The 16,539-nt window shown below is 51.1% G+C and overlaps 5 protein-coding genes across 5 annotated transcripts; 2 read left to right on the top strand and 3 right to left on the bottom strand.

Moving 5' to 3' along the window:
* Positions 1 to 475: 475 nt before the first annotated feature.
* On the top strand, positions 476 to 4,427 carry T310_4814 (uncharacterized protein; the record flags this gene model as incomplete). The annotated part of the gene is made up of 7 exons (XM_013472319.1): positions 476 to 501; positions 562 to 590; positions 650 to 1,227; positions 1,437 to 2,144; positions 2,201 to 2,469; positions 2,656 to 2,752; positions 2,802 to 4,427. 7 exons carry the CDS (start codon positions 476 to 478, stop codon positions 4,425 to 4,427), a joined length of 3,333 nt encoding a protein of 1,110 aa, XP_013327773.1.
* A 985-nt stretch (positions 4,428 to 5,412) lies between these two features.
* T310_4813 (uncharacterized protein) lies at positions 5,413 to 6,390 on the top strand (the record flags this gene model as incomplete). The annotated part of the gene is made up of 1 exon (XM_013472318.1): positions 5,413 to 6,390. The coding sequence occupies one exon, from the start codon at positions 5,413 to 5,415 to the stop codon at positions 6,388 to 6,390; it is 978 nt and encodes a 325-aa protein (XP_013327772.1).
* A 1,202-nt stretch (positions 6,391 to 7,592) lies between these two features.
* T310_4812 (Uncharacterized protein) lies at positions 7,593 to 9,476 on the bottom strand (the record flags this gene model as incomplete). Its single annotated transcript, XM_013472317.1, has 7 exons — positions 7,593 to 8,269; positions 8,326 to 8,471; positions 8,527 to 8,805; positions 8,864 to 8,949; positions 8,997 to 9,069; positions 9,157 to 9,167; positions 9,243 to 9,476. The coding sequence occupies 7 exons, from the start codon at positions 9,474 to 9,476 to the stop codon at positions 7,593 to 7,595; spliced, it is 1,506 nt and encodes a 501-aa protein (XP_013327771.1).
* Positions 9,477 to 10,955: 1,479 nt separating this feature from the next.
* On the bottom strand, positions 10,956 to 12,971 carry T310_4811 (Terminal deoxynucleotidyl transferase; the record flags this gene model as incomplete). Its single annotated transcript, XM_013472316.1, has 1 exon — positions 10,956 to 12,971. One exon carries the CDS (start codon positions 12,969 to 12,971, stop codon positions 10,956 to 10,958), a length of 2,016 nt encoding a protein of 671 aa, XP_013327770.1.
* A 755-nt stretch (positions 12,972 to 13,726) lies between these two features.
* Positions 13,727 to 15,280, bottom strand: T310_4810 (LysR family regulatory protein; the record flags this gene model as incomplete). Its single annotated transcript, XM_013472315.1, has 3 exons — positions 13,727 to 14,205; positions 14,673 to 14,988; positions 15,053 to 15,280. 3 exons carry the CDS (start codon positions 15,278 to 15,280, stop codon positions 13,727 to 13,729), a joined length of 1,023 nt encoding a protein of 340 aa, XP_013327769.1.
* Positions 15,281 to 16,539: the final 1,259 nt, after the last annotated feature.

The following is a 16,539-nucleotide window of genomic DNA, read 5'->3' as shown; positions in this document are numbered from 1 at the left end:
TGTCGTGATCCATTGTTGAGAGTGGCAGGGTATTTGTTTTATAAAGCGAAACCGAAAGCTTTGACGATGACTCCGCAAACTGAAATTGATCACTGATCATTGACTTTGTTGGCACGGGAGATGAGTAGCTTTCAAGCTACGCGCATCGCCGGAGAACTCGCCGACCTCAGTCTCCAGCGTAGCGCCGCCGAAAATTGCGACAACAGGAATAGCGCTGCCACTTGCTGGATCCTGTCATCTTTGGAATTCCACTGGCACGGCGTCCTCAGTCCACTGGCCCGTTTCTTTTTCTTGGAATCCGGGGCCCCGCAAAAAGAAGAGTCTAGCTGGCGGCCCTTGCAGCCGATCTCTGCGGGGCAAGCCGGTATAAAAGTGCCAGCGCCAACAGCCATGGTTGCTGGTTTCTCTCCGGCGATAATTACTTCAAACAGCAATCGGATCATGTGGACATAGCTATCTCTCTCCTCTGCGCAGAATGCCAGCTATGAGGCAGCCTGGATGGTGAGCACCGCATCATCAAGTCCCACTGTGCACGTCACGTTGCGACTAATCGAGGAACAGCATTCATTGCCGCGAGCGTCATCTCCGCTGTAAGATGGACCCCTGGCTCCAAGGAACCCTGCCGGACGATGCCAACGGCGCTCTGCAGGTGATCGGGCCATTCCAGCCTGCTCCAACTGCCGCAAAGCAAGACCGCCCCTGGACTGTGTCTTCCGGGGGATCAGGATCCGGCACAGCTCATATTCGGCCAAGGCTCGTGCCACGAACGTCCAAGCTGGTCACAGGCCTAAAGAGACGGTAAATGCTTTGTCGCCTCACGTCTGTGATTCGTCGCCGCCGTCCCAGTTACCTGGACTGGTTCATGTGGAGCCTGCAGGATCATCCGCATCCAAGGCTTTGGAATCGAGTATCGTCGACTCAATTGAGCCTTCTGTGACAGCTTCATGGGCGCAGCTCTCTGCACGGAACAGGAGTCCTTCAGCCGTCACTCCGGAATCGTTACCGGGCGCCAACTCCATCTCGTCGCGCACCACCATCCCAGGCAGCTTCGACCATTTCGAGAATGGCTACACCGTCAGGTCGCCCAGTCTCGACCGGAGTGCTCTGAGTGTGACCTCTCCTAGTTTCGCCTTTGGCCATCGACGCCATCCTAGCTCTCAGCGGATGGTCACCAACGATGTAGAGCGCTTTGTCTTTGAGTTTTATATCAATCATGCTGGACCTTGGGTGAGGTTGCGTGAATGAGAATCTAGGGGCTAAGACACTAAGAGAATTGTGCACAGCTTGACATAGTTTCGTCTCAACGGCACTTTGGGCAGACGGTCCCACGGCTTGCCTTGACGGAGCCTGTTCTCTATTACGCCTGTCTAGCGTACGCGTCGCACGTCCTGTTCCTCAAAGGGGAGGTGGATGAATATGTGCAGGAGCAATTTTAGAACAAGGCAATCGAGCTGTTGATTCCGCTGCTCTCTCCCCATTTCGCTCCGGCCACGGACAGCGCCCTTCTCGCGACAACGGTGATCCTGCGCATGTCGGAGCAATTCTCCGAACTGGCAGACGACGCGCAGCATCACCTCCACGGTGCGTATTGCCTTTTCGCGACCACGGGGGAGAAGTGGTCGCCTTTCCACATCGATGTCCGTGGCGTGGCATTCTGGATCTATCTCCGTGAGAGTATCCGCGTGTGCTTCCTCAACGAGCACGGTTGCCAGTTCGATCTAGGCATTGTCGATGACGAGAAGGCTGCGGCCTCGGCACCGGAGGGGGTCTGGGCGAACAAAATATCGTACCTCATCGCTAGACTGTGCAATGCCTGCTGGGGCGACTTTGATGAAAGCGTCAAGGAGTCCATGAGGGCGGAAATCCAGACAAGCCTCGAAGAGTGGAAGGCTCAACTGCCGGATACGTACCAGCCATGGTGTTTTAGCTGCAAGGATTACGAGCCTTTTCCGGTAATCAAATTTTTGAGTCCTTGGCATGGTGCGCAGTCTTTATTCTCGTGTTCTCAGTGTATATGTGTGGCTGATTCGCCCTTGTTAGAGATCGCGTGGCAGCAATATTATACGGCGAAGGTGATGCTCGCTGTTTACGCGTCGAAACAGAGAGAGGGCTCCAGTGTCCTTACCTTGAATCAGCATCTTGAAGTACGTCAGCGGAGTTGTCGCGCGCAAATCTGTCTACTGACTACTGCGCTGCACAGGCGGAGATCATCAACCCAGCCAGGCTTGCGTGCGCTGTGTGCTTTTCTAGCGATAACTTCGGCTGCAACATCAACGGGACGCATCTCATTTCGTGGTGCGGCCAATTCTTTACCGGGAAAGAAGAGCAGAGGCGCCTGGCCAAATTCCTCAAGGATTTCATGGACAAGACCAAATGGCCGAATAAGACATGCTACGAGAGGCTCGAGCAGATTTGTCCGATCCATGACTGCTGCAGTGACTTGAAGGTTGTGCTGAATTACCAAATCCAGTAAGTTCCGGCGAACAATACTTCCCTGGTCTTGTTGTCATGACATGGCGTGCATGTCGGCGAAAGGTTCCAACCCTGCATCATGCAAACATATCCTCGCCGAAAGTCTCCATGAAAAGGAATTTCGTGTTGAGGAGAAGCAATAAGACCTAACCCATGCCCTGGATAGAATATGATGGAATTCAGAACTGGATCGGCGAGCACGTCATATGGCTCCTGGTTCTTCTTGGATGCGTTTCTTCGAGTCTTTAAGAAGGCTGCCATGAAGCTGTTTCTGAGACAGGTTTGCCTGTGAACTTTGGGAGACACGATTAGCAACATGCTGTCACTAGGTATGTTCAGTCTCTTATACATATCGGCACTCGCTAACGATGTCAGCATTTGTCATTTTCCTCGGCTTCGTCGCCGTTGTAGGCTATACGGTTGGCCGTTATGTTGTCGACAAGAAGAACCTGCGACGGTTCCCAGCGCCGTCTGTCGCAGGGTTCACGCCATTATGGCTGATGTACCACAGCTGGCTCGGTCGACGATACAAGGCGGTTGACGCAGCCCACCGCAGACTGGACCCTGTGGTGCGCTTCTCCCCAAACCACATCTCGTTTACAGACCCTACCGCGTACAAGGACATTTACGGTCACGGATCTCCAATCCTCAAGGATGAATTCTACTCTCATATCGCAGCCGGCAATCTGTCCATGGCCCAAACGACGGACAAGGCAGAGCATACTCGGAAGCGAAAGGCTCTTGCGCACGTCTTCTCCGCGCGAGAGATAACGGCTATGGAACCGCGGATCCTTGAGACGGTCAAAAAGCTTTGTCGCGACCTCCAAATCAAGTCAGAGGGGAAACTCGTTGCAGAGACGGACCTCTACCCGACTGTCAATGGAGTCTTTGATCTACGACCATGGCTGAATATGTTCTCCTATGACGCCATCACGGCGATGTTCTGGTCCAACACGTACGGGTTTCTCGACAAAGGGAACGACCTGTGTCCGTCGATGACCAGTTCGGGGCAGATCAAGCAAGTGCACGCCATGGACAGTTTCCATTCCGGGGCGGCATTCAACGTCTTACTTGCGCATCTACCCGAGGCGTGGAACAAACTGGCCAAGATCCTTCTTTCTTACACGCATGGCAGGCAGGCAGCACAGAATTTCGGGGGCATGGCACGTTACCACGTCGTTCGGCGCCTGGAAAATCCTCCCAAAGAGGCGGACTTGTTCTCCAATCTACCGGCGCAGCCCTCGGCAAAGTGGCCGACGCCGATGCCGTTGCACGAGCTGGTAGCAGAGTCCACCACCATGCTGGATGCGGGCAACGATACGACGCAGACGTCCCTGACCAACTGTATCTACCAACTGGCGTCCAATCCGGACAAGCAAACCAAGCTATACAAGGTCTTGATGAAGAGCATCTCTCTCGACGACAAGTCGAAGCCCTTGGTGTCCTATTCGCAGCTGCAGCATATCCCCTATCTGCGGGCGTGTCTGGACGAGAGCTTCCGGTGCAAGCCACCGGTTGCCTTTGGGCTTCCTCGCCGCACGGTCAGTCCCGGGGCGACGATCGCCGGGCATTTCATACCGGCCGATACGACGGTCAGCGTGCCCTTGTACGCAGTGCACCGCAACGAAAGTCTGTTCCAGGACGCACTGCGATTCGTTCCGGAGCGATGGCTGGACGACGACGACGAGCTGCGGGACGGATGGACGACGGACGCGCAGGAACGGCAGAACCTGAAGGACTACGTGCTGCCGTTCAGCTTGGGCGGACGAGCGTGCATTGGGCGCAACCTGGTGTACATGGAGCTCAGCATCGTGATCGCGGCGCTGGTGCTGGGGTTCGAGTGGGAGCTGGCCGAGCCGGGCAGCGAGCTGGAGACGATCGAGCGGTTCAACTGCAACCCGAAGGAGCTGTTGGTGAGAGCGCGGGTGAGGGAGGGCGTCAATTGGCTGGGATAGTTGACTCGTTCTTGCCAACTACTGTATATGTGCGCTGTACGCCTTGATCTGATTGACCGCATAGCCGCGCACTCTTACCTAGGTGCCTTACCCCTCTTTTCTGTGCTTGATGATAATACAGTGGCATGAACGATTGGCAGTTATTCTCTCAATATCGAATTTCTTCTCGACATAGTGTTAACAGAACCGTATGTATCTATCCAATATGAAGAGCACACATAGCGGATGAATCGTAGACTCTAGTGGTGCTGGATATCAGCACTACTGGAATGATACTAAATTACCCTGTAGACTTCCAGAGTAGTCAACTTTTATTATCATTATTAAATTGCTATCTCTATTAATTTATCCCAGCTTGCTTGCCAGTAACGTGACCCGCATGTACTGTACTGTACACCAACCAAATCCTTAGACTGCCTCGTCATGTGATATCACCTTATCACCGCTACTCCGTACGCAGGAGGTATTTGTTGTTAAATTAAGGACATATCCAAAGTATATTACTACCTATAACTACGAGATGCCTTAACAGGAAAAACCAAGCAAAAATATCCTTAATTAGCATCGTCCAGCGCAAGAAATGGATGCATTTTTTGCCCTTTCTGGCTGCACTGCTGCAGGTGCCTGTGCCGTGGCCTGCATAAGAGCCCGCGCTGCGAGATGTGGTTGGCTGCCGGGAAATTAAGCGGGCGGCTAGGCGAGAATTAAATTAATTCTGTTTATTTTTAGAGCAGATCGTGCGGGGAATCGCGCGATGCTATCATTAGAAACGAGCTAATGTCGTTAGCTACATATCGTTAGAACTTAGCTGCCGCTGGGCAGGCGGCTAAGTGAGGGGTTCAGCGAGCTATCGAGCCATGGTTATTTTTGTCTTCTTGCTTATCGTACTTCCACGGGTTTTTAAACCTCGTCATGCTCCTCCAGGATGGTTGACTTTCTTCGTCAGCATACACTGATTAATTGATAATATTTCTATACGATCATCATGGTCTTGCGTCTTCCTCTGTCTATCGCCCCTAGCTCCCCAACCCGCATCACCGGCGACATGATCTCGCCGCCGCTGTCCCCCGACTTCAACTTCGACTCGGACGCCCTGACGCCGTCCGTCCTCCCGGCCCTCGAGTACATCTCCTCCAAGCTCCAGCAGAAGTCCATGCACGTCACCCTGCTGGTCGGTCGAGGAAAACCCTTCCCGACCGGCGACGGCGCCGATCTGATCGTCCTGCCCATCACGGAGCTGGACCCGTCCTCGTGGAAGATGCTCTACCGCATCGTCGAAAAGGCCGTCCGCAAGTTCGCGCTGGGCCAGAGCTGGACCGATGCGCTGGGCCAGAGCCAGAGCCAGAGCCAGCGCAACCGTCGCGCCAACGAGTACCTGGTGCAGCAGTCCATCATGCAGAACGAGATCCTCTTCAGCCAGGAAGGCCTGACGCTGCTGAACGTCGACCGCATCTACACCTTCAAGCGCCGCCTGTGCGTGCTCTCCGCCGCCGCCCGGGGCCAGCAGCATCCCTCTGAGGAGAGGTACATCAACTCGTGCGTGCACCTGCTCCACCAGACCATCCGCGACTGCCAGGGCCGGCCGTTCAGCCAGGCCTTCTTCCACCGCGTCTACGAGCACCTGGGTGTGAGCGATGAGCTGCTCGTCAAGGTGGCTGCCGCATACAAGGCCAAGTATGGCCAGGATGGCATCGTCTTGCCTCGTCCGGAGCCGAAACAGCATGCGCGACGATCCCCGGGTCCGCGCGTGCGCCGACGGGCTGCATCGCCACGACAACAGGGCCCGCCGCCATCTCGAGCAGCGACACCGCCCAAACGAGGACCAAAGACGCCGCTGTCAGCGTCCGACGTTACCCCAATCACCCGGAACGAATGGAACATCCTCATCGGGCAGGATTTCTGGCAGAACAAGCCGACGGTGACGATGTGGGTTCCGTCGCCGGCTGTGCAGGTGGCGGGCTGAATTCGACGGGTCGTGACACAGTTATGACGGTGACGACAGTCTAGAAATGCAGATATATATCCGATCTGCTAGGGATCTCCTGTCGAGGAGAGCACTCCAGTCTGTCTGAGGAGGTCGGCATGACGATAAGCATGCATGCTCTCAGCGAGGCGATGGTACGTTTAATCCTGATTACCTGTCGAATCCCATTTCATTGGAGATTCATCGCTAACAGAATACAAGACCCTTCTATCAGGCAGACAGACATGTGATATCTCACGTCATCACGAGAAATCTCGTTTCGAAGCGAGATCCCCTGAAAATATCGAGCAGACTCGTTCGAAGACGCGAGAGATAGAGATATCGCTCAGGAACAGATACATATATCTGGTCCTAATGCATGGCATTATTGAACAAGCAATCGATCATGCACGAGAGGAAACATCAGGAGTTTCCCAAAAAGGAAAAAAAAGCAGTGTCTTCACTGCATGATATGAGAGGGAGGAACATGATTACAGAGGAATTCATATAACTAACAGAATGTGTATATCTATGTACTATACTGTACTGTACATACGTACATTCTTTCGTTCCCTCTCTTTCACTAGTGTCATAGCAAACTTCCTTTTTTTTAAAAAAAAAAAACAAAAAAGAAAAGAAGTACAGACGATTAATCAGTTCTTTGACTAACTCTAACTAACTGTGTTCTGTGCTGTTTCTTATGTACTGTATGTAGCATTTATTTATTATTTATTTGATCTGGCTACCTAGGTGGCCAGCCAGCCAGTCCCGCCTGATGGATTCGATCAAAATGAGTTATTATTATTATCACCCCAAGTCAGTGTGCCATTCATTGATCGATGGATCGATCGATAGATGGATGGATGGATGGATCAATTAATCGATATGATAGATAAGATTAGATTGATTGTGGTGTGTTTTAATTACTATTTATCAGATAGAAAAACGTGATTAGAACCTAGGTAGTCTAAGCTATCAATCACGTAATACTGGACTCTCTTGTTGTATTGGAGAGGAAGTACATATGTACTGTACAGTACGTATCTAGTCTAATTATGTAGGTACGACTAGGTAGATACCTCTCTACGTACTCGATCGATGGTAACTTTATAGTCCAGTTCTATTACCTCATGTTTCTAGTCTCGATATCAGAGTCGAGTCGATGTGTGGAGTTACTGACATATATTTGTAAATAGACTGGTCTATGAATTATTCGTCTGGCGGATTGCAATTTCTGTCGATCCGCTCTTCTCTTTATGCTTGTCTTTGCCAGGGACTGGGACAGACATTGACGATGATGCTGCTGGATGCGATTCACTGCTGTCTGCCGTGTCGGCACCAACAACTGCATCTGGACCGATTGTTCCCCTATCATCATCGGCAGCAGCAGCATCCATTTTTCTTCCGCAGTTGCTGCCCAATCTTTGCTTTCTCCCAACCCATCTCCTCCACGGTCTGTACAGCACCACACTCAGCAGCCCAAAGACGATAAAGCATCCGCAGATGCTTCCCCCGATCACGTCGTAGTAGTCGCCTGCCGTCTGGACGCCGTCCCAGAAGGGGCCCGTTGGCTCGGCCACGTTGAGGATGAGCGTCAGCAGTTGCAGGATGCCGATGACGATGGCGACGATGACGGTCAGCGTTGTTAGGACGATTGAGTAGTACAGGAATGCGATCGGGTCGCGGGGGGTTGAGGTCGGAGTTGGATCGGCTGGTACAACAGCTGGTTGCTCTCTGGCGGTCACAGCATGGCAATCAGCATGCGAGGGCGAAGACGAGTTCCTTTGCTCTGGCTTCGGCGGCAGAAAGTTCGTAGCCGGCTGGATATAAAGCGACAGCATCAGGGCACCGTCGGCGGTATCAAGGAGGCACATGCCGGCTGTTGACTGTTAGTGCTGATAGTGAGTATAACGTCATCGACAGTCAGAAACATACCAGTAAACAGGATTGGAAAGATCAGTATCACCCAAAAGTCCGTCCCCCGCGCGGCTTGGATGGACGAGATGCCCAGGAGAGCAATCTCGGATGAGGTGTCGAATCCCAGGCCAAAGAGGATTCCTAGGGGGTACATCTTCCAGGGTCTGAATCGCAGTCAGTTAGCTGTCTCTAGTTTTAGAAAATATTGACTCGACACACCTATCTATCAACTTAAACATCTTCTTCAGCGCCGCAAAGAGGATCCCTCCGCCCTCGAACTTCCACGCTTCCGCCTCCTCGCCGTCACGCAGATTCAGAACCTTGCGCATCTGCTGGACGAGCTTGTAGAGGATGTACGCATTCATGATGCCCAGCAGGATGAGAAAGGCCGCGCTGACAGAGCTGCCGATGATGCCGCCCACAGTGCTGAACGAGTCGAAGCGCTGCGAGACGGCGGCTGCAGTGGCTGCGACGACGATGGAGGTGATGACGACGATGCTGTCGTTGTTAGAGATAAAAGAATGGTAGGATACAAGTGATATTATCGAGTACCTACGTGGAATGGCCGAGGGAAAAGAAAGTCCCTACAGCGACGGGCTTCTGTCCTGTAGCGAGCAGTCGTCGGGTCATCAGATCGATAGCCTAGCATTATCAGCGTTTTCTCTTGCAGTCAGACTACAGGTGCATACAGAGATGTGGTCTGCATCTAGGGCATGTCTCAGACCAAGGGAATAGGAAATGGCGGCTGTGGAGACCAGTGATCTGTCGATACTCAGCAATTGCTTCCTATTACTCTTGAAATCATTGAGAGGGTGTCTGATAAATGAGACGAAGATCCATGGTACTCACGGATAGAAATGCTACAATCATCAGCATCTTGTCAAGTATGCAAGACTTCAAAAGAGAGAAAAGGACAGAGAGAACAGGCAACAAACCAACACAATCCCCACAGCCACCCACACCACCATATTAACCACGGCAACGAGCACAATGATGCCAATCGCCGGCAGAGGGATCTTTCTGATACCGGGGAGCCGGCCATGGGTGGTTTCTGCGCGACGGAGGAGCGACTTTTTTAATGACTCTACATCGTCGTCTTGCCGCAGGTCGTCAAGGTCACTGTTGTACGATGGAGGAGGGATTGGATCATGGATCTGGACCTGATGCATTTCGCATTTCCTGGGATTGATTGTATTATAATTTGTCCCCAATTGATTGGTCCAAAATTAACTAAGTAAGTATCAAGCTCTCAATTGATAATCCCAATTATCATTGAAAGAGAAGAAAATAATGAGAGAAAAGAATGAAACAAATGAGCAAAGCTTGAAGTGATTATTTGAATATTTGAGATAAGAATGTCCTAATAGATTAACCGTTATTAGTGGGCTGGTTATAGAGATAAGTATTATTAATTAATTAATTAATTAGTCAATAATACAGCGCAAGAAGTAATAGTAGGAGGTGAAAAAAAAACCAGCCCCGCATGTTCGCGTTCTTCCAAAAGCAAATATCAATTATAATTATGTGGGCGGGATACGGAGCACGCCGATAGTACAGCACCTTAGGTAGGTAGGGTAGCTAGAGATAATTAGATGATTACACACGCTGATTTGATTATCGATTGATGATGAGCGATAATAATGACGAAATGAAATGAAACTAGCAAAAGAAAAAAGTGGTGGGGGATAACTTAAGATTGTGTCGGTAGCGACTAATTCGTGAGGGGTAAAGTAAAAAATGAGATGGAGATCATCAGATCAGATAACCATGAACAAATACCTATCTAGGTAGGCAGTAGGCCTAATGCATAGCAGAGAATAAGAATAAAATAAAAGCTGATCTACACTGTACAGATTTATTAACTACATACTTATGTCAGTAATGTTCTCTATTTCTTTTCAATTCGGCTGATCACCGTTTTCTGATCCGATCTAGCTAATCAGCTGTTGGTCTTTTCTTATCGCACAACGCCGACTGGTCAGCAAGAGCTTGGGCGTGACTAAATTGATTACCAGAGGTACAGTAGGTACCTACGTATGTATATTAGGAATTATGCAGAACAAGTCATTAAAGAGATATGATATATATTCTTATAAAAGTTCACACAAGGTTCTCTTCTCATGATATCAGCCAGACAAGCATGGGTGCTAATAGCGCTAAAACCTCTGCTATAGTCTTCAAGTCGAGACCTTCCCGAAAGGGAAATCCCAATATCACAACCACTACCACCACTACCATCACCACGAAAATAAAATGAAAATAAAGAAACAAGCATAAAAAAAGCATCCGATAAGGGGTGTTGTCCCTCCAGTAGCACCCCTACAGCAGATCTTATTAGAATGGGATTCCCTTTTTTTAAATTGGAACCCAGAGCGATCGAACGAAGGCTTTTTTTCTTTGCAGACTGTTGGCCAGCTACGGAGTTATTATTGGGACAGGCGTGGTCACTTCTCCTGGCAGTACTTAGGTAAGGAGATAACTACGCATTGGGTGAATATAGCGTCCAAGGGATGGAAAGTCATCCTTGCTCCTGTCTCCAGAAATACTGTTTGGCAGTACTATCAGACAGACAGCATTCTTATATCATAGGACATATGTACGTATATACAAGATGATATGTATATATAATACGTCGAAGATATATATGTTCACCTCGAACACCTCTCCGTCGCAGGCCGCCATCCCACCCCCAGCCCCTCCATGACCAGTCGCTCGCGCTCCTCCCACGTCTGACCACCGCGCTCCAGGTCAATAACCTTCCCACCCGACGTGCGCTCGCGCACCCCGCTCGAGTCGAACTTCCAGCCGTGCGCCTTCTTCGCGTACCGCCGCAGGTCGCGCTCAAACGTCGTGTCCCCGGACCAGCCCAGCACGGCGCACCCGACCGTCCGCCACGGCGAGATGATGATATCGACCCGTCGGTGGGGGTTCGGGTTGCGCTTGCGTCTCCGCTCGGGATCTTGGTCTGTCTCGTCCTGGTCTCCGAAATGCGGATCCTGCCACACGACGAGGGCCTTGTCCAGACTGTCAAAGTGATGGTGTCCACTCCCCTCCCCCCGGAACGGAAGCGTCTGCTGCTCCCGGTTCGACGTCGACATAATCAGGGCAAGCGTATGCGTCACCCACCCCTCGGACTCGAGACTGCTGACAACATCGACAACCAGGTTTTTCGTTACCCTCTCGTCCCGATGGCTCAGCACCAGATCGATGTCGCCGCAGATCTCCTTCCCCCGCCGATACCCGCCCACGATGATGCACTCCATGCCCTGCCCGTCGTACTCGCATCCCGGACGGACCATGGTCGCATGTCGGTGGATCGTCTTGGCAATGTCAGCGACCTCCGAGCGAGGGATCCCCGCCAGAAATTCGTCGTAGTACTTGACGCCGATTTGCTGCACCCGCGAGAGGCTGTTCCAGCCGTGCTCGATCACGTCGTCCAGGTCGCGCCACTCTCGCTGGTAGTAGAACTCGCGCGCCGTCTTTGCGCCAACGCCCCAGATCTTGGAGAACTGATTCAGAACCTTCAACACCGGATCCGTGTCGAGCGCTTCTGCCGCCGCCAGCGTGCCGTCAGGGCTGTTCTTGAATTCCACAAAGAGATTCGCGATCTTCATGTCACACCCGGGGAGAGATAGCACCTCCGCAGGACTCCGGAATTCGTACGGATACGCTGCTATGGAGGCAATGGCAGTGCTGTAAGCACGGACCCCGACCTCATCCAACGTGAGCTCCCTAGCCCTTCTGATCTTCACCAGTTGGTCGATGAACTTTTCGTTTGGCGGGTGCAACGGCGCGGAACGCATGCATGCGTACATGACATTGTTCTTCACCCAGTCAGGCGCTGGTGGAAGGGGTATTGTCTCCTCATGTTCCGAGGTCGTCTGGCGGTAGAGTGTTGGTGGATGGTAGTGCTGGCCTTTTTCGTCTGGGTGTTTCGTCCGGCGAACACCGAAGCGCGAGGACAAGGATGCGGAAGGTGGTTGGGACGCTGCATCTTCCATTGCTCTCTCCAGTATCTGTTGGGACTCAGACGCCAGCCTCGAAGGCTTGGGCGCTGCTTTCTTGACCTCAGGTCGATCAACCACCCGAGCGTAGTAGACGACGTACGGGTCGAGAGGCAGCAGCTTTCCCTCCTTTAGAGATTGCGTGAGCCACTCCAGCTTGACGACCTTGATGTGCCGCTCCGCTATCCCGTCAGACTCACTTTCTACTGACGAGAAGCTGTCACTCGTACTATCAGCCTGGGCCACATCTGGCGAATGCGATGGTCTCCCTGCTTCTTCGTCTGACTCCGTGCTCAGATCGACAACCGGTGATCTGGAAACATGATCTACAGTCTTATCGACCCGCCTCCGTTTCGAAGGCGGTTGTTGGCTGGGACCTGTCGCTGTCGACGTCGCCGGCGATATCTCCTCCGTCCAGACACCTCGAGACCTCAACTCCAACGCCGCGCGTTTGCGCTGACCGATCGTTCCCAGAACAATCTTGGCCTCCGAGACATCGTACGTGAGGGGCGCACCGTGCTTTGCGAGCGAGTCTTCCACAGCATGCAGCTCGTCCAGACTGAGATGTGTTGGGAGGACGAAGATGGGCGGACAGTCCTTGAAGAGAGACTCGAAGTCAGACGCAGCGGTGGGGTCCTCTGCCGGCGGTGTAGTAGTCATTGGGATGATATTCGCATATACATGTACACATATGGACATTCAGTTGCAATCAATCAATCATTCATTCATTGAGTCATTGAGGTCATCCGGAGAAGCAAGGGGACATGTATCCAGGACACGAAATATATGTATCCACATGAACAAAGTCGATTGAAGTCATCACAATAAACAGATCATAGTAAGTATATGTTATGTGTCGCAGTATGTAGTATAGTATATTTGAACTGAATCAGGTGATCAGAGAACGGGACGCGTTTGCAGGCAAGGGTTGGAGCGGCGACATCATGCTATGATCTGCTCTGCATCGTGCATCCAACCAATCTCGCGACCGGGATAATAATATCGATAAACTAATAATAAATAAGGCTGCGCATGGCCAGGGTGTCGGGGAGAAGAGGATGATTAGGATTGGATTTCAGATGCCCCGCTATCTTGTCTGTGCCTTCAGGACGCCCCGCAACGGCGACGTCATGGATCTCGGTGCTCTCGGCCCGATGTTGTCCCGTCTTTTTATAGGTATCATGTACACAGAGCTATTATATTTATGGATCCTTTGCATTCGAATGTCTCGGCTTGCTATTGGGCTTATCATTTGTGTATGTATCTTTTGGCCTATTTTATTTATGACAGCCAGTCTATACTAGAACAGTGTCTAACTGTCCCATATTATGCCAAACGTGCGACCAAGTATGTATTTTATATTCCAAAAGCGGTTACAAGAAGTAACATGACTGGAGACTATGCCGAAGAGATTGCTATTTATCCTCACTAAGTGCCCTCAGGTACTCATCAACCTTCGGCCAGGCCTCTTTCCGCATCGACAATATAGTCCAAAAGTTGCCAGCCGCGTCCTTTCCGACCACCGACACAGAATTGCGCGTGGGGATGCGGTTTTTGTGTGGGACAACATTGATGTAGGACGCTCGACCGAGTTTGTTGGCCCGCTGAGAGAGCGGCAACCCAGGTGCAATCACTGCTGACGAGAAGTCGATCTCGAAGAGTCTTCCCTTGGCCCAGTTCGTGCATGACAGCAGAAGCATGCCGGCATCGCCAAAGAGAGGAACTTGGCCTGTCTTGTCAACAGCCCTTGTATGGATTGCGACATATGCTTGGATCTGTTCCCTGGTCCTCTGCTGCTCCAGAGCGGCGCGCAGTTGAGAGGCTACAAAGCTCAAAGGTGCCTCGAGGATCCGACGCGCGGGTACAAAGGTGAATGCACTGACGACTGCGTTACCTATATAGGCACTATTTGGCGGGAAACGGTCTTCAAGGGTGGATCGCACGTCGAAGACGTTGAGCAGCGCGACCGTCCTATCGGCCGCGGTTTGAGTGCCGAGAGTACGACTCGAGACAACCACGAGTACAAGACATCGCCCTCGCTGACGAAGGGGGTTCTTCCTTCATTGCTTTCGGCAGCAAGCTCTTGAAGAGCGCTGTCCCTCATTTGTTGTAGATACTCTGCCGGAACAAAGATCACTCGCTCTTCCTCCTGGGGGTGCCAGATCAGGTCAAAAATAATGCGGACTACAAACATCGCCAGGGACAGGCCTTTCATCACCTTCCCAAAGTACACATATCGTTCTGGCGGCGTTGCCTCGCTCAACGAGGCCATTGGATCCTTGTTGAAGCCGACAAACGGCGGTACCTGATCTTCTTCTCCACGGAGAACAGCAGTCCAAGCTCGAAAAAAACTAGACATACCCATGGCATCCGTAAGGGTATGCATGAATGTAACCGTCAGCAGCGTGGCGTCGTTGAACGAGACCACGTGAATGGGCAGCTGAGGAAAATCGGAGTATAACCAGTCCTCCAGCTTTTTGGGTGCATCTGCACTGCGGACGAGAGGACTAAACTCGGTCGTACTACCGACCAGCGACGGACGATCCGTCATCTTCGGCAGCCGTGAAGCCAGAGGATGATCCTTGATGCTCATGTCGTATTTCGCGATGGTGAACGTGAAGCCGGGACGCTTTTCGTCGTACTTTTCAGGAACATGGTATTCCAGCTTTCCCGCCTCCTGAACAAAGATTTACTACTCAGCACGGGAAAGATAATCGATATATAGATGGGTACAGTCTCACATTCAAGCGGATACGCGCTCCGAGTTTTCTCCAGTCCCCGATTTCCAGCAGGCGAGCAAGAGCAGCACGCATCTTGTCGGTGTCCAATACATCATCAAACCGAAAGGTCAAGTCCATACAATAGGCTCTCATAATTGGTTGGGCATCCCAGTAGTGACATGGAATGATCGTATCCGTCGGCACCGTGGCCGGCCGGGCCGGTTTGGGCTTGGAAAAGAGTAGCCCCATATCTTTCTTCTGGACACTTATCAGAGGTACTGTATATCGCTAAGGAGGAAGAGAATGAAGCACCAATGTCGTTCTCAACAGGTGTTGACACAACCCTGTAATGATAAGAGCAGAGGAATGGCCATCTGGCAACTATGGCAAGGACGGGGATTAAAGTGAATGACTGAGACAAGGATGATGGCCGACGGAGGACATCGTATCACAGGAGTCTGGATTCTTCCTTTAATATTAACATGATAATGTGACCTGTCAAACGAAGGAAAGCAAAAAAGGAAAAAGCTGAAGGACACAACTGAAGTGGCGCTGCGTTGGTCCCGCAAGTGTCGATCCTTCCCGTCTGTCTTTACCCACAACAGAAACAATAATAGATCGAATTTGTCATGAATCACCATCAGATTCGAGTCTATTGCACTCTACAGTCATTCTTTCAGTGATGCTGAAATACGGCCTTTTTCTTAGAAGTCCATTCTTTAATCAACTCGAGCATTATTACTTACTACACAGATAGTCATTCATAATAATGGGAAGAAGTCGATCTACCTACCTAGGTAAGTCGTACCTAGTGAGGTAGTACCTTATCAGCGCGCTAATAGTTTCGGTGCCAGCACCACGGTAGATCCAAGAGATCCCGGGATGCATGCAGCAATGCAGCATGTGCAATGATCTACAAATACCTACTTGGGTAAGTCGTATACTCGTACTCCGTGTTCGACTTTGAGATTATTTATTCCCGTCTATCGCGTACAAAATTCATTCACATCTGCAAAACAACCTCGAGCAAATGACAGTGATTATACAGCAGTATAGACTGTACTCTCTGCATCGTCGATAATTCGCTGCATACAATCCAAGTTGGCGTTCTGTGCTACTTAACGTGAAATTCGATGGTGTGACGAGAGGTAGTATGATGGTGCAGGCAACCGAGGTAACCTGGATGCGGCATGCCCAGTCTTACACGTCCCGCTGCGAGGAGAGCAGTTCCAGACCTCCAGTAGAAGAGGGTTGTTAATTAGCGATTTGTTGAGCGCAGATTAGAATAGGTACAGTAGCTGTACTATACCTAATTAATAGTGAAACCCAACCAACAAAGCTGAGCCCGACAAATCAGTTTAGAATTAGATTACTTCATTGCTACGGTCCGCTGTGTCACTGCTCCTGATCCGCAATAACCTATTTCGGTCAACAGTTAGATTGGACATTTGAATGCGTTCTCATTATTAAAACAAATCATCAGGGAGAAAACAACGCTGCGAGCAAGA

The sequence above is a fragment of the Rasamsonia emersonii genome (assembly GCF_000968595.1).
Source record: "Rasamsonia emersonii CBS 393.64 chromosome Unknown ctg1118621760168, whole genome shotgun sequence".
Taxonomy (NCBI): Eukaryota; Fungi; Ascomycota; class Eurotiomycetes; order Eurotiales; family Trichocomaceae; genus Rasamsonia; species Rasamsonia emersonii.
This window is presented reverse-complemented; position numbering and strand designations above follow the sequence as displayed.